We start from the raw sequence: 22,070 nt of genomic DNA, 5'->3' as shown, positions 1-22,070 counted from the left end.
GAAACTTTTAGAAGATTAGTTTTAAATCCATTTATTTCCTGAACGGCCCTCTACACCTACTTAGCAGATACATACATGTGGGGGCTTCCAATGTCACAGCCCTGCACACTTCCTCACCAGACAGGAGTGTGGGAGCCACCATGGGCAGGAACTGTTCAGCAGTGCCCTGCAGCCAGGGGCTTGTCCTCCTCCTTGCAATCCTGGCAAGGGGTCTCTGCTCCACCGGGCCAGGACTGCAACCTCCCCTACACATTGTGCCCTGGTGTCTTGGGCCCTTTGGCCATGCAGGGAGCCCCTCGCAGGTCTGGTGTCAGGGCTGAGAGCCCCTTTCAGCCACGCTGTCAGCACTGACCTAACGCTACCCCTATACCTACCCCCCCCCTAATTTCTAGGGACTGTAAAAATAAATACATAGTTAAAAATAAAAATCATTAACAGTCAAAATTAGAAAAAAAAATAAAAATAAAATTCTTCCAAGTCTAGTTATCTGTGTAGGCTGGTGAAAGAGTGAGGACTGGGAGTTAGGGAGAGATGGGATGAAAAGCAAAGCCCTTAAACTTTTTCACAACATGGTGTATAAAACATACAAATCCTGACATGACTGACATGATCCAACTGTAAATATCTAAATGTTGATAGTTGGCTTGCAATATACAGCCTGCTATTTTTTTAAAAAGTTGCAATATTTAAAAAAAAAAAATACACATACTTTAAAATAGTGATTTACTTAATTTAAGAAGAGAAAATACAGCCAGTTGTCTGCGATAAAAATTAAACCCAAAATATATTTCAACACACTACCAGAGCTAATGGATGACTTCCCACCACGTGGTCCACCACGTCCACGACCCCCAGAAACACTACGTCCTCTTCCTCCAGGACGTCTTCTGCTGTCCCGCTGATGTCGGCTCTCCCGGTCATCTTCTCCTGCCAGTGACCAATCGCTCAGTTCATCTTTTCTCTCAGATTCCGTTTCGGAGGGATTAGACAGCTCAGAGTTTGTACCTTTAACAATATAAAAAAGAAAAACAAAGAGATGGACATGAAATTTGTGGCCATTTTCTAGCTTCAGATGCACACAGGAATCCCACTGACCACGGGGATCCACGTGTATCTGATACCAAAATATGGTTTTTAGGTTGTAATTGACATTTAGCAACCCTTTAGAAAACCCTTAGTTTTGTTTTGGAATAATATGAGAAACATGTGGTCAACGATTTATTATGCAATTTTAGTCATTTACAAGTGCAATTCATGCATAATGTACATTTTGTCTTTCTGCACATGGACACACAAGCACTGAGGGATTAATTCCATCTATATATACACATACATGTGGGCTATATGATCCAGTTTCTAGGCAACTTCTCTAAAAATTCCCAGGGACAACTTTACCACCTTACAGAGTTGCTAAGCAACTACTCAATCATGCAACTACTGTAATGCTGGATTGAACAATTTAACTACTGTGGTAAATTATAGCCATAAATCTCAATCTGATACTTCTGGGTAACAAACTCTTCATAATTTTCTACTAGATTAAAAATACAACTCCTGCCTTTTTAAGCACTCAGACACTGAAGTAATCAGGGATGAAAATATTTTGGCCACTTGTGATTATCTCATGAAGGTACAACACCTTGAAAATTGAACTCCCTGAGATAAAAGAGTTTGTTATGTACTACATCAAGATACTGCCAACTATACAACACCCATTCCAGTTTAGTACACAATTCACCAAGAGTACAAAATGGCTTAACCTCTGGCACATGGAAGCAATATTTTTTGGTGCAGACAGTAGGTACAAATCATCAATGCTTAGCACAGGGAACTCTGGACTTACTGGCATCAGGATTAAACAAAGATCATGCTAATTGCTGGTCCAACATTCCAAAAAGTAGTTGAAAAATTCTTAAATGACAACATTAATCATAAGATTAGAATCACAGAACTGTAGGACTGGAAGGTTTTCTAGTCCAGTCTCCTGCACTCAAGGCAGCACTAAGTATTATCTAGACCATACCAGGCAGGTGTTTGTCTAACCGATTTTAAATATCTCCCGTGACAGAGATTCCACAACCTCCCTAGGCAATTTATTCCAGTGTTTAAATACCCTGACAGGAAGTTTTTTCCTAATGACCAACCTAAACCACCCCTGCTGCAATTTAAGCCCATTGCTTCTTGTCCTATCCTCAGAGGTTAAAGAACAAAATTTTCTCCCTCCTCATTGTAACAACCTTTTATGTACTTGAAAACTGTTATTATGCCCCTCCCTACCCCCAGTCTTCCTTCTCCAGACTAAACAAACCCAATTTTTTCAATCTTCCCTCATAGGTCATGTTTTCTAGACCTTTAATCATTTTCATTGCTCTTCTCTGGAGTCTCTCCAATTTGTCCACATCTTTCCCGAAATGTGGCATCCAGAATTGGACACAATACTCCAGCGGAGAACTAATCAGCACAAAGTAGAGCAGAATAATTATTTCTCATGCGTTGCTTACAACACTCCTGCTAATACATCCCAGAATGATGGTGGCTTTTTTTGCAACAGTGTTACACTGTTCACTTATATTTAGCTTGCAATCCACTAAGATGCCCAGATCCCTTTCCACAGCCCATACATTTTGTATGTGTGCAACTGATTGTTCCTTCCTAAGCGGAGTACTTTACATTTTTCCTTATTGAATTTCATCCGATTTACTTCAGACCATTTCTCCAGTTTGTCCAGATCATTTTGAATTCTAATCCTATCCACCAAACTACCTGCAATCACTCCCAGCTTGGTATCGTCTGCAAACTTTATAAATGTACTTTCTATGTCGTTATCTAAATAACTTATGAAGATACTGCATAGAATCGGACCCAGAATTGATCCCTGCGGGCCCCCATTTGATATGCCCTTCCAACTTGACTGTGAATCACTGATGATTACTCTCTGGGAACGGTTTTCCAACTAGCTTTGCACCCACCTTATAGTAGCTCCATTTAGATTTTATTTCTCTAGTTTGTTTATGAGAAGGTCATGTGAGATAGTATCAAAAGTCTTACTAAAGTAAAGATATACCACATCTTCCACTTCCCCCCATCCACAAGGCTTCATTACAAACTCTCCCAGTTTTGAAACAGAAACAAGGCATATCTGAACCCAATCATAAAATATTTTTTTAATAATTACAGGCACTCTTTCCTGGACGTTATTTTTTTCCATATCACCTAGAATTACTTCAGAAATTACTATACAAACGTACGTTACGTATGTTTATGGTTCTGTGGCATCTTTTATGCTGAAGGACCAAAGTGCTCCATAAACCATGTATGTAAGGCATATCCACCCAGCACTGAAATTCAACCACTTCTTGGTTGGAGCATGGCAGTAAGTCTCAGTCAATAGTACTTCACAATAGGTTCTGTCTGATTTTTCTTTTTAAGTAAATGAGGGGAATTCAGTAAGCTCTCCAAGTAAAACTACATGAGAAATCTTAAAGAGGTACAATTTGACCCCTAGGGAAGCCCTGCTGAGCCAAAAAGAGGCGAGGAGACTTATGGGGAGTTAAAAGCCAAGCAGTGGTTCTGCACTAGAATTTCAGAGTTCTTAAGAATGCCGCCCTGAGTTGAGGGAAACTGGGGAGAAGTCTTAAGAGGGAATTGGGCGTAGAGTAACCAGATAGTCTCAGAACCTTAAAAAAGAACACGGAGATTTTCTGACTAGTTTAATTAATTAATAATTAATGTGCTCTACCTCCTATGTTAGCTGAGCTCTGCATTCACTCAACTGTGTTCCATGCTATAAGTAAGGCTATGTTTTAGTCACGGGTATTTTTAGTAAAAATGGACAGGTCACGGGCAGTAAACAAAAATTCACAGCCCGTGACCTGTTCATGACTTGTACTATATACCCTTGACTACAACTTGTGTGCTTGGGGGGGGAAAGAAGGGGACGTGCGACCAGGGGGACTCCGCGCGCTGCCCCCACCCTGAGCGCCCACTCCACAGCTCCCATTGGACGAGAACCACAGCCAATGAGAGCTGCAGGGATGGCACCTGCAGGTGGAGGCAGCATGCAGAGCTGCCTGGCCACGCCTCTGCCTAGGAGCTGGACATGCTGGCTGCTTCCGGGGAGCCCCCCCAAGGTAAGTGCTGCCCAGACGCCTCACCCCCTCCTGCATCCCAACCCCCTGCCTCAGCCCTGAGACCCCTCCCACACCCAAAATCCTGCTGCTGCTGGAGGAGGGGTGTGATGGCCCGAGACTGCCCCAGCAGCGGCCGGTGTGGTTGACCCAGGGGGCCGCCCAAGCAGATCAAGTGGCCCCCGGCCCAGTCACACCGTCCGCTTTACAAGTCACTGAGGTCCCGGAAAGTCATGGAATTCGTGACTTCCGTGACCTCTGTGACAGACGCGCACCATTAGTGGTAAGTAACATATCTAAAAATGAAATATATATTTAAAAATAAAGCACAGCATCATTTTCCTAGGCAGAAGTTTCCATACCTGTTCTGTAATTTAAAAACACTCACCATAACCAGATGTATAATTGGGGCCTCTGCGACCTCTCCCTCTTCCACTATATGACCTGGACCCTTGTACTGAGGAGAGAGTACTCTCATCAGTAGTGTACCCCTTTTCCTTTTCAGGACCTCTGGTGGAAGAAGGTCTGAAACCCATACCAATCTGACGCAGTTGTTCATCAATCTGGAGCCTCTCCATCCTTAGCTGTTCTACTTCCTATATTCAGAGAGATAAAATCATAACCAGTTTTATAGCATTATTATGTGTTGTTAGAAAGTGAATTCAACCCTCAGTGTCATTTTAGCAGAGTATGTTTAACAGGTTTTCAGATCTTCCATTACCAATCAATATTACATCATCTATTTGATAGCTGTCTGAAGGCCTGAGAAAGCCTTACGTAGCAATGTATTTACTTTCCTTATGCTTAATTAATGCTTTGTTCCTTTTTTATGCTTCGTGCTTAGTTAAGCTGGAGTCAGCACATCACATGCAAAAACAAGTTACCTGAACCATAACGGTTGTTCTTCAAGATATGGAATATATATACGCACAACATATCAGTCTACTGGGCATGCACAAACCTAGAGTTAGAGACTTTTAGCTAGCCTTATCTGTCAGGGTGGCACATGTGTGTTGCACTTGCTCAAGCCATGGATTGAAAGTATAAAGGGTGGGGCTACCTTGATCCCTACTCAGTTCTTTTTAACAGGAATCCTGATGTCTTCAGAGTAACAGCTGTGTTAGTCTGTATCCGCAAAAAGAACAGGAGTACTTGTGGCACCTTAGAGACTAACAAATTTATTTGAGCATAAGCTTTCGTGGGCTACAGCCCACTTCATTGGATGCATAGGCCTTGGCTACACTGGCAATTCACAGCGCTGCACTTGCTGCGCTCAGGGGTGTGAAAAAACACCCCCCCTGAGCGCAGCGCTGTAAAGCACCAGTGTAATCAGCGCCTGCAGCGCTGCACGCTCTCTCGCAGTGCTGCAAGCTACTCCCCTCGGAGAGGTGGAGCTCTCGCAGCGCTGGCGGTGCGACTACACTTGCGCTTCACAGCGCTGTGAATCCGCGAGTGTAGCCAAGGCCATAGAATGGAACATATAGTGAGGAGATATATATACATACAGAGAAAATGAAAAGGTGGGAGTTGCCCAACCAACTCTAAGAGGCTAATTAATTAAGATGAACTGTTGTCAGCAGGAGAAAAATAACTTTTGCAGTGATAATCAAGATAGACTCTGATGTAGCAGGAAAGGAATGCGGGTTGTGGAATATATATGTGCACAACACATCTTGATGAAAAACAGTCACTGTACAGTTAAATAACAGTTTCTTCTCTTTCAAGTGACTGTGCACAAATATATTCCATTTTAGGTGATTTCAAAGCAGTACTCCTTAGGTGGTGAGAATTGAGAATATATTTGAACATGAGCTGAAGAACAAACTTCCCAAAGTCTGCATCAGCTCTAGAAGATGTTGTAATGGCATAGTGTCTTGTGAAAGTGTGAATCGAAGTCCATCTGCAGGGCAGCCACAGGTCCATGACTGGGATATTGTTTAAAAATGCTGCAGAGGTAGTCTCACCTCTGGTGAAATGAGCCAGAATTCTCTCTGCAGGTGTGACGTTGGCCAGATTGTAACAAGCTCTGATACAGAACGATATCCAGTTACAGATCATCTGTGCAGAAGCCACCTGATGTTATCACTACTAAGAACGCTGTCTTTGCAAACAAGTAAGGGCTCTAGAGCCCATGAGCCAGATACTATGGGGAGCTCCAATTAGTAGCCACATACACTGAGAAGGAACCGAGAAGGCGTGAGGAATACTCTGCCCTTTTATACCCTTTATACCCTTGGTCCACAGCACAATGAAGGACAGGGCACATGTGCTGTTCCGATGAGTAATGCTAGCTTGCAGTCTCCAATTTGAGTGCACTGGGCATGCGCACACATAATATGGAATTATATACATGTAGAATCACTGAAAGGAGAATATATGTTAAAACATTAAGGTTGGACTGTTAAGTTAGGACATGCAAAAAATGTAGGTTAAAACACATTATCTCTGCTCCCTTGCATGTCTGCAAGACAATAGGATGAATTTCGAGATCACACACTTTTTATCAAATGTACACAACAGTGTTCTCCTGCAGCCTTATTTTATTAACCTTATTTGTATTTTAGATAACCTGTGATCACATGCATTACGTTGGCCTTAAATTATATGTGCAAGGGAACAAAGTTGAAGCCATGCATACAACTGTAGGGCTAATCTTGAGAGGAACTGAACTTCTGCTACTCCCACTGAAGTAAAGGTGTTACTCAAGAATGTAAGTATAAATTGATAATTTCCTCTAATAAGCATTTCCAAAATTCAAAGATAAAAACGTACCTTCAGGTAGGCAATATGGTATTCTAAAAGAACTTGGACATTTCCAATGTTTTCTTTAGTGCCAACAAATACGAATGGGACCATTCCCTGTAGAAACAAAACACTATAATCATTCTCAAAAAGAGCAACATAGTATCAAAACCACAAAAAGAACAAATTATCTGCCTAAGTAATGTGAATAAATGACAAACACCACTCATAACAATGTAGCTTGGATCTTGGGCTGTATCCACCATACACTAGATACAGTCAGGGGAAGGAGGCAACAGTGACAGACATTTCTGCACTTCTCTGAACCTCGGGCTACTGTAAGTTAGAGAAGCTTCAGGATTGGTTTAATTTATGCTTGGCTGCCTATGGCCCCAACAGGCCATTTCAGCAGCTGCAGACTGTTGGGGCACGGGGATGTTCAGTCCATACCACTTGCCAGCCATGCTCACTGCACTAGTTGCCAGCACAGGAGTAGCTGTGGTGATTTTATGCCATTCCCAAATTCCCCCCAAAAGGGAGAATCCTTCACTAGCTAGTTAAACCAGCTTTTCAGCACAGATGAACCTTAAAGGGATCCAAGTTCTATATATAAAATAAATATTATCATGAATAAAGAGTGTAGCGACTACATGACAGTTGTGCAGGTGATCAGGTATTTGTGGGAGAAATGATACTGCAAATCAGAGAATGTGTTATTGAGAAATATGATTATTTAATCAACTTTCCTGAGTTGCTGAAGTTTAAATGTAAATTTATTGCTAGTGAAAGGTGCTGCTTTGACAGCCCTGGCGAGTGAAGTCCTCTGTACATCCACGGAATAGGTACAGCACTGGCAGCTGCGGTGTTATCTTCCTCTACTCTGACCCACAAATGTGCCTCAACCAAAACCTACAAGGATCATCCGTAAGGTAATTCAATCTGCAGAGCCAGTTATTTGGCCTTTCTCTGGGAATGCCAAAAAGAGTCCCTCCCATCTAGTGTCAATTCTAGTAGTTTTTGTGATATGAATACCAGTCGACCAGCAACTGATTGAGACCAAAATAATGTCTCATAGGCAACCAAACAGCCAACAGATACTAACAACCTGGGCTATATATGAAATGGAGATCCCAAACTAACCCACTGGGTGATCCAGTACCTCACCCTTTCCCCAGCTTGTCAACTTTCTACAAATACTTGCTAATATTAAACAGATAGTAAACAGTATCGCCTTTGCTCCTTCCAAAATCATTTGTTAACAAATTGCATTAATGCAGTTTTCAAAAATACAAGTTTAATAGTTGAAGGAAAGATTAAATAACTTACATCTTCTCTGGGCAGTTTGTTTTCATTGTCCCCTTCAATCCTCACCCGGACGACTCCAGACTTGTCTACAATCTCTTGAATCACTTTTCCATTTTTTCCAATAACTTTTCCTTGAGGGGAGGAAAATAGCTATTTTTGAACTAATGCTTCAAAGTTTTCTTTAACATAGTTTCCTTGTCATTTCCAAGTTAGATGTACTAAAACAGTAATAGTAATAAAATAAAAGTCGTGCTTTATGAGCCCAATTATCCACTACCTTGGACTTTATGTCACATTTTTCACCTACTTTACATAGGTGCAAATGACTACACAAGGTACAAGTGGGAGAATCAATGCAATGTACAAATCAGATATGTGTCATGGATGGTGGCAGCTGGATCCAGATTTGGTTCAACTGTGAGGTTGAATCAGGGCTAGGATTCAATGGCACTGTAATTTTACATGCTGCTCTTACTTTATTTCAATGTATCTGAATCAGAACAAGGAAATATGAGATTCCTATATAACGGAGCCAACCCAGAATTTAAATAAGTCCTTCTGAAACAGAGATCTTTCAGACCTACAGTCATACCACCTCATGAGATTTGACAGTGATCTTGTCAAATCTCATGAGATAAACCGTGTTGGGACATATAGTAGTAATTCCTTTATAACTGACTTCCAAAATCGGGGTTATTTTCAGTAGCTGGAACTGATGATTCGGTAGATAGCACTCCTCTCCTAGTACTGAACCCGTGACAAAGTATGATGTTAGAAGCATTCTGCTTGATGAGATGCCTTTTATCAGAGGAAATATAAAACTGAAGTCCAGGAGTACACTGGGACAAGAAGCCTTAGGAAAATGTGTGTTTTATCTTGAAGAGGAAGTGGGAACCAACCTTTATTTTTCAATAGTTTAAGAGACAGGAATTATCCTAATCATAGAACCATAGAAATTTAGTGCTGGAAGAGACCTGGAGAAGTCATCAAGCCCAGTCCACTGCACTGAGGCAGAACCAAGTAAACTTAGACCATCCCTACCAGGTGTTTGTCCAACTTGTTTTTAAAAGCTTCCAAACATGGGCACTCCATGACCACCCTTGGAAGCCTATTTCAAGGCTTAACTACCTTATAGTTAAAAAGTTTTACCTAATTTCTAACCTAAATCTCTCTTGCTGCAGATTAAGACCATTACTTCTTGTCCTATCTTCAGTGCACATGAAGAACAATTGATCCTCTTTATAACAGCCCTTAACATAGTTGAAGACTGTTATCAGGTCCTCCTTAAGTCTTCTTTTCTCAAGACTAAACATGCCCAGTTTTTTTAACCTTTCCTGATAGGTCAGGTTTTCAAAACTTTTTTTTTTTTTTTTTTTGCTCTCCTCTGAGATCTTTTCAATTTGTCCACATCTTTCTTAAATTGAATCCGACACAGTGCTCCAGCTGGGGCCTCACAAGTGCTGAGTAGAGCAGGACAACTATCTCCTGTGTTTTACATACAACATCCTGTTAATACACCTAAAATATTAGCCTTTTTTGCAGCTGCATCATACTGTTGACTCATATTCAGTCTGTAATCCACTATAACACCCAGATTCCTTTACCACAAGAAAGTTATTCCCCATTATGATTTGTGCATTTGATTGTTCCTTCCAAAGTGAAGTACTCTGCACTTGTCTTTATTGAATTTCATCTTGTTGAATTCAAACCAATTCTCCAATTTGTCAAGGTCATTTTGAATTTTAAACCTGTCTTCCAAAGTGCCTTCAAGTCCTTCCAGCTTGGTGTCTTCTGAAAAATTTTTAAGCATACTCTCCACTCCATTATCCAAGTCATTAATGAAAATACTGAATGGTACTGGACCCAGGACTGACCCCTGCGGACTCCACTAGATATGCCCTCCCAATCAGACAGCAAACCATTGATCACTACTCATTGAGTATGGTCTTTCACCTAGTTATGCATCCATCGTATAGTAATTTCAATCACATTTCCCTAATTTGCTTATAAGAATCACGTGGAACTGTGTCAGAAGCCTTACTAAAATCCAGGCATATCACGTCTCCTGCTTTCCCCCACCTACTAGGTGAGCAATCCTATCAAAGAAGGAAATTAAGTTGGTTGGGCAAGATCTGTTCTTGACAAATCCATGCTGACTATTCCTTATAACTAGAGCCAGTGTTTTCCAGCAATGAAAACAAGTGTAATTTCAGATTTTCAAAGCTGTATATTTTAGAAATTCAGAATATGCATTACATTAATGCAAAAAATATTGTATTGTATTGTAATACTGAGGGCTAGAGCCAGCTGTGTGCTAAGAGGAGGGGAGAGGAGCCAGCTGTATGCAGGGGAGGTGAATGGGGGAAAAGGTGCTGTGGACACTGCTGAGAGCAGGTGCAAGCATCGTCTGTTCTGCAGCATGGTGAAGGAGCCCGGTGCCATGCTGCCAAGTGCCTCAGAGGTTTTGCTGAGCACAAGCCTGTGTGAGGAGGGGAGAAGCTGGCAGTGAGTCTCAACACCAACCAGTCCCCAGCTTCTGCCCTGCACCCTGGGGATGAGTCAGGTGGGTTGCCAGATTTCTACTGCATTAATAGCCCAAAGTCACTTAAAAACTAGCCCAATCTGTTTACTGAAACAAAGTGGGGGATGCTCAAGAGGTGTGCCTATACTAGGAGGAGGTATTTCGGGGAGGTACTGGAGGGAGTATTTGGGGGGGATGCTGGAGGGGTGTGTGTGTACTGGGAGGGGATATTTGGGGGGGGTGCTGAAGGGAGTACCTGTGGCCTCACATTTGAGGTTGGGGGCAGTGTCGTGATCCCTGGCAGGGTGGCTGGCGCAGGCCCGGGACGCAGCGCCAGCCCATCAGTCAGTGCCTCCCTGCAAGCCTCTCCCCCTCCCCATAGTGGGGAGCCACGGCCTGGCCCTGTCACCACTCCTGGTCAGAAATCTGGTTAGGGCTGTGACCCCGCGCTCCACCCACGTGTCATCTCTGCTCCAGCCTCTGCCCTGGAGATGAGTCAGGTGTCTTCAGGCAGAAATTTGGGTGTGTGAGACCCCCATGTGCCTTCCACACCCTCTGATCAGGGAGTCCCGAAAAAACTGGCAATTTCCAGCCCGGCCCTACTTATACGTTTATCATCATCCAGCTGCTTACAAACTGATGGTTTAATAATTTGCTCCTGTATCTTTCCAGGTATTGAAGTTAGGTTGACTGGTCTATAATTCCCCAGATCCTCCTTGTTCCCCTTTTTAAAGATAGGTGGTGCTCTGATTGCCCTTCTCCAGTCTTCTAAGACCTTTCCTGTCCTCCAGGAGTTCTCAAAGATAATTGTGAGCAGCTCTGAGCTTGTATAAGGGTACTTAAGGAACCAGCTGAAGCATACATTTTTATAGTTTTAGAAATTTCATCCATAAAAAAAAATATTGCTGCCCCCAGATTAAAAAACTAAATTGAAAGGACATGATACCTCAAGAATGATTAGCATACATGAAAGGATGCGACTATCATACTGTTGCATGGTGTGCTGCAATATACACAAGCAAAAGGCATAACCAGTCAACTAGGACCAAGCACTGGACAATGGTATCTTAGTTGAATCACCATGCCATTCTTAGGGTTCAAAGGAAATTATTTTCTTTTAAACTTAATTTCAAACTTAATTTTCAAACTAAAAAAGAGGATTTTATAGGTTCCATTCCCCCTCCCCGCATTTATCAATTTAAACTTTACACAAGCAGGAAATTTAAAAGCATATGACTGCAGAAGTCTGAATCTGTTATGTATCTCAAAGTGATAACCATAATATCTAAGCATTCTATTTAATATTTTTAAATTAATTACAAGATAGAATTGACAACAAAATGTCCAGATATGCAACAGATATTTTCAAAACTTCTATTATACCTATTGTTATTTAAAAGGTTTTAGTTTCTGAGTGAAGGGAGAAACTGTCATATACTGGCATCTAAGCCTTCTATGCATAGTCATACTGAACAGGCTTTCTTTCCCCAAATTTTCAAGTGTTTTAAACTTTTAGCAGTATTACATACCAACAAGATTTCTGGGAACCTGAATAAAATCTTCCACAAATTCCAAGTAACTTCTAGCCTTTTTTACTGCATCAGCACTCTAGAAATGAACACAACAGAAGTTTATTTTGAATGCAATATGTTAAAAATAAAGCCCTGTTAACAACAGCTGGAAAACTTCCAGACAACAGCAGGAACGAGATTAATTTAACCTAGTTTTGAACTAAATCTTAGAGAAATAACCAAGTTTAAAAAGTTCAGGAACAAAACAGTGGCAAGAGGGTGGTATAAATAGTAAAAAAACAATGTTTTCACACTATTTAAAACAAAGTTTTTATATTCTGCAATTTACCACAATTAAAACCAACTGTCTAAAAATACCCCCTTTATGTCATCTTGCAACAGCTCATTGAATTTTAGAGAGACCATCAATTCAGAAGGATATATATTCTTTTATCCCCAAAATGGCACACACAATTTCTGAACCGATATGCTTGTACAGAAATATCTATATAACTAACATCACAAAGAAAAAATAAGTATCGGGGGTAGCCGTGTTAATCTGAATCCACACAAAAAACAGGGAGTCCGGTGGCACATTAAAGACTAACAGAAAAGAAAGAAGAAAGGTAAAGAAAGATAAAGAAAAAATGGTTCTTTGAGGTGTGTTGCATGTGACCATTCCATCTTGTGCACAATTGTCAGAGAATTTTTTTCCCCTCAGTGATATCCGTTGGGGTGGTCCGAGCACCCCGTCACTTTGCACCACTGTGTGCAGGTAGAAGAGGGCAGAGTCATTCCCAACTCCCCTCAGTTCCTTCGTACTGAACAGACTCCGATAACGAGGGAGAAGGCAGGTGGGGTCATGGAATGGACATATGCAACACAACTCAAAGAACAACAGTTACTGAATGGTAGGTACTGGTTTTTGTTCTTCAGTGCTTGCACATGTCCATCCCATTGTAGGTAACTCACAAGGAGACAAAAATGGAGGTGACTGTAAGACATCTCATCTGAAACTGGCATTGTCCCTGGACTGACGGGAAATGGCATAATACAAAGTAAATGTGTAGGCAGATGACAACAAGTCACTGCTTTACAAATGTCCATTATAGGTACTTGCACCAAGAAAGCTGTTCATGTTGCCTGTGCTGTAGTAGAATGCACCAATATCCTAACTGGTGGGGTTAGATTAGCCAACCGGTAGCATAAATGAATCCATGAAGAGATCCAGGATGAAATCATCTGAGTAGTCACTGGACTGCCCTTAGTTCTGTTTGTAATCACAACAAACAACTGAACAGAAGACCTAAAGGACTTAGTATGCTCCAGATAGAAAACTAGAGCCCTTCTGGCATCCAAGAAATGCAGTCTCTCCTCATCTCTATGAGCATCAAGTTTTTGAAAGAAAGTTGGCAAATAGACTGCCTGGTTAACATAAAAATCAGAGACTACCTTAGTGAGAAATTTTGGGTGAGGGCGAAGATGAACCTTATCCCTATCGAAAACAGTGTAGGAAGAGTCTGATGCTAGGGGTTTTAACTCTCCCACCCCTCTGGCCGAGAAAATGGCCACTAGAAATGTTACCTGCATAGAGAGGTGCATCAGAGAGCAAGTTGCAAGGGGTTCAAAAGGTGGGCTCATCAATTCTACTAGGACCTAGGAGATCTTAAGGAAGGATGGGATCTTGCACGTGTGGATACATGACCAAACTCAGAGGATTTTTCTGAAGCAGGTTGTATGGTATGAAGACAGTTTGGACATGTCATACTTTCTCATTCCCCAGCATTCTGCACTATAAAGTAATGTTTTAAGTACGCAGCTCTGATAAATTTTGAGTTTGGTGTTGGTGTTGTGTTTTAATGATTTCCAGACTGTATTTAAAGCTCCTGAAGGTGTTCCTGGCTTTATGGATTTTGTTCTGAATGTCCTAGCTTGTTCCACCATCCTAGCTGATGGTGCTGCCCGAGCATGTGAATGTTTCTACATTGGTGAGAACATAATCCTCTATCTATACTGGTGATGGTGAGGCAATATTAAAGGTCATGATATCTATCTTATTGCGGTTGATTTTCAGTCCAATTTGCTGGCTGAATGAGTTGAGTCGAGTTGTTCTTTCTTGTATATAATGTTGGGTATGTGATAGGAGAGCAAGATCATCTGCAAAGTCCAGGTCTTCAAGGGTTGAGAAGGGTGTCCATGACCATGCATGGGCAAGGAAAAAACTAATTTCCTAACTTTCCAGTACTTGACTTTGCAACCTAAATAACTAACAGGTTTTTTGTATGTAATTTCCTAGTTCTTTTGTTTAAAGAGTAAAAGCAAATTTTGTTCTGTGCAACTGTAATAATCCTCCATTAAGCATTTATCGGCAGGGTTTGAATCCTGAATGTTCAGCATAAGATGGACACCACTTGAGCTACAGAACTATGTCCATAAACTGGCAGTAAGAAGAAAGAAGACTCCCGAAATGATTGGACACAGTCACTACGGGTCTGAGGAGTGGTCGGGGTAAGCCTAGTCTGGCTCTCTCCCACCTGGTGTTGGGGGGCTCATAGCTTCCCAGGTGCCCCCACAGAAGGGGGGGGGTTGGGCACAGTGGGGCCATGTGGTAGGGATTATCATAGAAACATAGAGCTGTTCGGAACCTCAAGAGGTCATCTAGTACAGCACTCTGCACTGAGGCAGGACTACATAAATCTAGACCATCCCTGACAAGTATTTTAAGACCAGGTTAGACAAAATCTCCAATGACAGGGATTCCACAAACTTCCTTGGAAGCCTATTCCAATGCGTAACTATTCTTATAGTTAAAAAGTTTTTCCTAATATCTAACCTAATCTCCAGTGCTGCAGATGAAGATGACTGCTTCTTGTTCTACCTTCAGTGGACATGGAAAACACTTGATCACCATCTTCTTTATAATAGCCCTTAAAATATTTGAAGAAGTACAGGTTCCCCCTCAATCTTATTTTCTCCAGACTAAAAATGCCCAGTTTTTTTAACCTTTCCTCACTGATCAGGTTTTCTAAACCTTTTATTGTTTTTGTTGCTCTCCTCTGGACTCTCTCCAATTTATCCACATCTTTCCTACAGTGTGGCACCCAGAACTGGACACAGTCCTCCAGCTGAGGCCTCATTTGTGTCAAGTAGAGCAGGACAATTACTTCCTGTTTCTTATATATGACATTTCTGTTAATATACCCAGAATATTAGCCTCTCTCACAACTGCTTCACATTGGTGACTCATATTCAATTTGTGATCCACTCTAACCCCAAGATCCTTTTCAGCAGTATTACCGTCTAGACAGTTGGTCCCTATTTTGTAGCTGTGCATTTGATTTTTCCTTCCTAAGTTAAGTACTTGTCTTTATTGAATTTCATCTTCCTGATTTCAGACTAACTCTCCAGTTTGTCAAGATCATTTTGAATTCTAATCCTGTCCTCCAAAGTGCTTGCAATCCCTCCTAGCTTGGTATCATCTGCAAAATTTATAAGCACACTCTCTATTCCATTATCCAAGTCATTGCTGAAAATACCGAATAATACTGGACCCAGGACAGACCCCTGCAGGCCCTCACTAGATAAATCCTCCCAGTTTCAAAGCAAACCATTGATAACTACTCTTTGAGTATGGCCTTTCAACTAGTTATGGAGCCACCTTGCAGTAATCTCATCTAGATCACATTTCCCCAGTATGCTTATGATAACGTCATGCGAGACTCTATCAGGCCTTACTGAAGTCAAGATATATCATGTCTACAGCTTCCCCTTCATCCATTACACCAGTAACCCTGTGAAAGACAGAGAGAGCACAGCCTGGCTCTCCCTCTCTCTCATAGCACCCTTGGGAGTTTTGGGAGCTCCTGCTCTATGATGCCCCAAGAGGTGGTGTCATAAATATAAAGGGAAGGGTAACCACCTTTATGTATGCAGTAACCTAAATCCCTCCTGGCCAGAGGTACAGAAACTCTTACCTGTAAGGGGTTAATCAGTTCAATTAACCTAGTTGGCACCTGACCAGAAGGACCAATAGGGAAAGAAGATACTTTCAAATCTGGGGTGGGGGTGGGGGAGGGTGGAGGGGACGGTTTTGTTTGTGCTCTCTTTGTTGGTTCCCTCTCGGGACAAAGAGAGAGACCAAGCAGGTAACCCAGCTCCTAAAAAGATCTTGAACTGCTACATCTAAAAATTTCAGAAATTTTAAGAAATAGCAAGGAAATGCATTGATTATCTTTTGTTTTAGCTTGTGAATTTTCCCTACGCTAAAGAGGGAGGTTTATTCCTGTTTTTGTAACTTTGAAGTTAAGCCTAGAGGGAAATCCTCTGTGTTTTAAATCTTTTTACTTACCCTGTAAAGTTATCTTCCATTCTGATTTTGCAGGTGAGATTCTTTTACCTTTTTTTTTTTTAAATAAAATTCTTCTTTTAAGAACCTGATTGATTTTCAGTGTCCTAAAAACCAGGGATTTGGTCTGTGCTCACTTTGTTAACCTATCGGTTGGTATAATATTCTCAAGTCCCCCCTGGAAAGGCGGTGAAGTGGTTTCGGGGGGATATTTTGGGGGAGATAGGGCTCCAAGTGGCCCCTCCCTGAATGTCTGTTTAAATCACTTGGTGGTGGCAGCAATACTGTCCAAGGACAAGGAAAGGAATTTGTGCCTTGGGGAAGTTTTTAACCTAAGCTGGTGGAATATAAGCTTAGCGGGTCTTTCATGCAGGTCCCCAGATCTGTACCCCAGAGTTCAAAGTGGAGAGGGAACCCTGACAGGAAGTATGGGATGCAGGAACTCTGAGCTGGGTTGGGGGGAGTTCCTCCCTCAATACAACTGCCTCTGCAGCTCCCAGGTATTCTCATTACAACATCTGCTGCTGTTACTTAGGCAGTGATGTGGCCTGAACTTAGAATTTTCATGCTCAGTTATTATTTTAGTTTGCTGCCAACATTTTCCTAAGGTACATAAGTGAGAAAAGGGAAACAATTTTTAGTAGTTTATATCTCAATAAAAGTTTAACAGAATTTTACAGGACAAAGAAAAGGCATTTTGCAAGACTGAAGACATTCTACCCACCGCAAGGCCTTCAAGGCTTCCCTGAAGGCATTCAAAGGCCATCTGCAAGCAATGAAGGTGTGACAGCTTCTCAGAGAAAAAGTTGCAGAATGCTTTATAATGTAAAATGTTAGGCAGCCTAAATATAGCAGTAGCTACCAATTCCTCCTATAATACAGAATATTAATTTTTTCTTTGAATGTGAAATAGGAGACCTGGATAAAAGCTTAAAAAATAAGATCTTTGTGATGTTAGATATATCAATATTGAAAATAAACTAAACTCAGAAATAATGTGTGAATTTATTTTTATATTATTTGTATACAAGTTACATACACACAGCTGAACTGACATGGTTAAAATTCTTTTCCATATGTGCATTCTCACAAGGTTTGTACACCAGAGGTCCTGCTTTAGTGTGGGTGGAAAAAAAGGCAGGTTACAAAGATGTTACTTGGGAGACAAATTCTCTGCACTGTACTCTTTTGAGGGAGGATTTGGAGGCAGACTGGTGGAATTTGCCCCGGAAGTGGGTGGTAGACACAGGGTCTATAGACTGTGAGAATCCAAAGGACAAAAGTCCTATCTAAAGGAACACAAGAGATTTCAACCACTACTACAGCCTGCCCAAAAAGTGGCTCTGTGCTCTGGCTCAGAGATGAATGCTAGGAAGTTCCCAATCTTTCACAAATAACCACCACATACACCAGGAAGAGCCTGCTTACACTCAGTTTGTTAAAAATCTTACGTAGAAGTAAATAATAAGCACATATGAGGCATGAACTTAATTAAGACAGAGTTCCAGATTCTCTGCTTCATTAGTGCAGTTTTGGACTGCTCCGCTGGTGCAGAACTGCACTCAACTGCCATAGCTAGTGGCAACAGGATAAACCTTGGGTAGTACAGTACAGGATAAACCTTGGGTAGCTGCCAGAACAGCTCAACTCCTACTCCCTGTGACTAGCATAGGAGGTGTGGCAAGGGAAAAAAGGGGGATGTCGGGCAAGCCCAAGCAACACTAAGATGCAGTAACACCCTACTGGGGCCACTGACAGCCAGCTGAAATAAAAGCAGCCCTCAGGCTTTTCTTACCTGATTTAGGGGAAAGGACTAATTAAAGCAGCCCCTGGATCACAAGGGCACAAAAATAGCTTTAAAGCCACATTTGTATACTCCCCTCCTGACCTGCATCAAGTGCTCCTCAGCCAGAGTCAACCATCAGGGCTCTCAATCTGTTAATATTTAATCCCTTTATAGAGCTCCATGAGCACACCTATATTTATACACTCCAGTATATTTACTATGTAGAGAGGTCATAGCAGTTTGGAGAGAAACATGCTAGTCTGAAGAATGGCAGGTAATATATAGTCATTTAACAAGAATACCACCTTGCAATAAGTATTTTGTCCTGGGCAAGTATTACCTGTATACAATAAGTAGTATTGCAACCAAGAGTAATTTCTCTCCCCTCCACCCCATGCTGCTTGTTGGCCTTTTGCCTAAGAGACTTTTTATAACTGATATGTTCCCCAACAGAGCGCAATGTGTTACACCAGTGATAGTAGACTATATAAGGGGTCTTTTCCAGCTTTTATTATTATTAAATACAGAAAATGACTTTAACTGAATGTTAAAGTTCCACAGAGTCACAAAAGGTCAACATCAAGCCTCAAATGAGAAACAGCAGAAGACACTGCTGCAGAACTTTTTGATTAGTTAGCAATGAATGAGTAGTGATCTGTAAATAACACTATGATATGTGAACTGTTCTCCTTTAATAGACTGGAGCACATACTGTGCATATTATATCCTCTTTTAAATATCAGCTTGACTTCTGGAGCTTTCAATCACATTACAAAAACGCCATGGCCAGAATGAAGAAATCTAAACAGAATTACAAATCTCTAACTTGGTTGTCATTCAAGATGCTAGGGAGCGAAAAACAAAGACCTGAATTCCAAAATGGTGAAATAGGCAATGCCCCCCCCCCCAAAAAAAAAGCAAAACAAGAAAAAGGTGGGTGGAGAGCAGGGGTAAAAAACTATGTACACTCAAAACAAAAAAGGTAACAGCTAAAGTGGCAAACATTTATTACATGATACTATAGTAATTTTCATCTTCAAAATACTTTACAAATATGAGACAGTTAAATATACCACCTACAACACTCACCCTGTGAAGTGTGTATTTTTATCCCCACTTCACATCTGAGGAAACACAGAGGGTAAGTTGACTGGCCCCACAAACTGGGTCAGAATTGGAATTAGAACTCAGCAGTCTCTGACTCTTGTTTCTGTGCTCAGACCTCATCTCTGTACAGTAGTAATAAACACCAGAGTAAACCAACTATTAAATATGAAGAACAAAAAAAACCTTTTCCCCTTACCTCTCCATAGATCCTGAAAGTACCAGTATCTTCCTCAAGCTCAATTGCAGTTACTCCTGGAACTTTCCTCGCTTGCTGTATGTTACTACCATGTGTTCCTATTGCAAGTCCCATTAAATCTTCTCTTACAACAAATTCCTCATGAAATGCTGCTGCAAGTTGTTTCGTACACTAGGGAGAGGTGAAAGAATTTGTCCACCATAAGAAGAAACTCAAAACTGAACACAGTTAAATGATTACTTTAAACAATTCCATTCTAAGACAGCTTACTTCTAAGTGTTTTGTGGCTTCTTCATTTCTTGACATGAGCATTAGCTTGGTACGAATGCTGCGCAAATGCATGTCACTCAATATATTTACTCTCTTCACTGTTGATTCGCTGGCAGACTACAAAAAGAGAAGTGGTAAGATAAGCAATATCCCCTTTTGATAAAGAAAATCCACATTCAGAGGGCAAATTAGAACTCTGTTTACTTTTACAATTGAACTGAATTGTAAATATAAATCCCAATTTAGAAAGTCACTTATTGATATTAGCCTTCCTCAAGGTCTCAAAACAAGACATATCAAGAAAAATTCAGCTTCCAAAACAAAATCCCACAAATCCATTATCACTGGCTCCATGTGTTTACAGCCAGTTTTTCTACTGGACCTATACAGCGAATGTTGCTCTGAGATAATCCCACTATGGATCTATTATAAATTGCTAGATTATTTTATGTAATCTTTTTACCAGACATGTCAGGTCACCCACTTATTCACTGGAAGATCCAAGAAAGTAAGAAGGGAAAACTGAATCTAAACAGGCAAATTTATATGGAAAATTTTGTCCCAAGGAAATAGAACTGCAAAGACGAATTACTGCTGAGGAAAGTATTACTTAACAGGAGCAAATCTAATTAAGCCAGGTGTGATGTTTGTGGGATTCTCCTGCATAGGTGTGGGTGAAAAATAATATGTTAGAAGGCGGATGCAGGAATCCCCAGGCCAAACCCAATTTCAGTCTCACTGCATTTGAACAAATTTGTGAGAGTTGCCTTTAAATTCTTCCTATGATGCTTGGAGACTGAGTACTAGCTTTTCCCTGGCTTTGACTGACGATTAAAAATAGGTAAAAGATAGGACTAACTACCCTGAACTTATCATTCTGTATATTACAAAATCTCCCTAAGGGTCCCAATTCCCTAAATGACTAGGGTTATGATTATGATCTCTCTTCTCACTCCCAAACTCAGGCTGCCTTTGATGCAGTACTGACACCAATCCAATGAGCCTACTTCAAAATACAATATTTTAAAATGATATTATGAACACATACATATATTAAACTGCTTGAAATGGGCATAGCCGTACAAATAAATCAGTTCACAGATATGCAGGAACCACACAACAATCTGTAACCAATCAAAATGTAGTAGTTAATATCTTGAATATTCATGGACTGTCTGCACAAAAAATAAACTGATTTCTTACCAGTATTATTAACTGCGTAGTTTCAGCATGGTAGAAAATTCGACAAGCTCCTACAGCTTTCTTAAAATCCTTATGTGCATTTTCATTAGCGCACCTAGAGAAATGAATGTTACAAAGGTTACTTCAGCTGAAGACAGTCGTATCAATAAGAACTGTATAGCCCTATTAATCAAAAATGAGAATGCGGCAGTAGTCTATAATAAGGAATGTTTCTCAGCCTGGAAAACTCCAGACTAGTGCAAGGAGATGTGTCAGGGATCCACCTGATTTCACACTGCAAATGTGGAAGAGGTAAAGCTGTCTGCAGCTCCTTGAAAGTCTTCCTTTTCTACTTGTTACTCTATATTGCAGTGGGCTACAGTAGCAACTTATGTGTACAGGGCTGAATGCTCAGGAAGCAGCCTGTTTGACCAAAGATTTCTTCTTCCATGGCATTCAGCTCAACCACAAAAGAGCATGTGGCCCAACCACCAGAAAAATCACCAAGCCTTCTGGTGGAGGGAAAAAGGAGGGGGCAGGTACAACTGTCCCAGAGGATGATTGGCAACCACATCACTTTCATATCTGATTGAAGTATCACAGTTAATGACATTTAACTGTGAACTACAACAGGAGTATTCTCTCCAAAAAATAACCTAAGACTAGAATTTAAGATACATATATGGAGAAACTAATATGCCATGTTGAAATGAATAATAGTGAAGTTACAGTATCAGAGCTACTCACGCATCTCTCAGATCTTCAGGAACATCCACTGTGCACTTAAAGAACGTGTTCTTTTTGACCGTTTTATTTTGATTCACAGGTCGAAGTCGTTCAAATGTGACTATCTCATTGTACGTGGCATCACAAGCAGCATATTCAATGACATAAAACTAAGTGGGGAAAGTTTAAAAAAAAAAATTAAAAGTAACCATTTCATAAAGATAACAGCTACTATCTCCGCTATCAAGGAAA

The 22,070-nt window shown here is 40.9% G+C and overlaps 1 protein-coding gene across 3 annotated transcripts in view; it reads right to left on the bottom strand.

Annotated features, from left to right (window-relative positions):
• The window catches only part of FXR1 (FMR1 autosomal homolog 1), a 66,230-nt gene that overhangs the window by 6,834 nt on the left and 37,326 nt on the right, over positions 1 to 22,070 (bottom strand). For all 3 annotated transcript variants that reach the window (XM_054040470.1, XM_054040469.1, XM_054040471.1), the window contains exons 5-13: positions 21,840 to 21,988; positions 21,114 to 21,207; positions 19,911 to 20,027; positions 19,641 to 19,811; positions 12,225 to 12,303; positions 8,196 to 8,305; positions 6,900 to 6,986; positions 4,516 to 4,723; positions 802 to 1,005 (exon numbers count right to left, since the gene is read on the bottom strand). In XM_054040470.1, coding sequence (XP_053896445.1) covers positions 802 to 1,005; positions 4,516 to 4,723; positions 6,900 to 6,986; positions 8,196 to 8,305; positions 12,225 to 12,303; positions 19,641 to 19,811; positions 19,911 to 20,027; positions 21,114 to 21,207; positions 21,840 to 21,988 — 1,219 coding nt within the window. The remainder of the gene's footprint in view (positions 1 to 801; positions 1,006 to 4,515; positions 4,724 to 6,899; positions 6,987 to 8,195; positions 8,306 to 12,224; positions 12,304 to 19,640; positions 19,812 to 19,910; positions 20,028 to 21,113; positions 21,208 to 21,839; positions 21,989 to 22,070) is intronic.

The sequence above is a fragment of the Malaclemys terrapin genome, chromosome 9, assembly GCF_027887155.1.
Source record: "Malaclemys terrapin pileata isolate rMalTer1 chromosome 9, rMalTer1.hap1, whole genome shotgun sequence".
Lineage (NCBI taxonomy): Eukaryota > Metazoa > Chordata > Testudines > Emydidae > Malaclemys > Malaclemys terrapin.
Note: the sequence above shows the minus strand (reverse complement) of the source record. Positions and strands in the feature narration are given on the sequence as shown.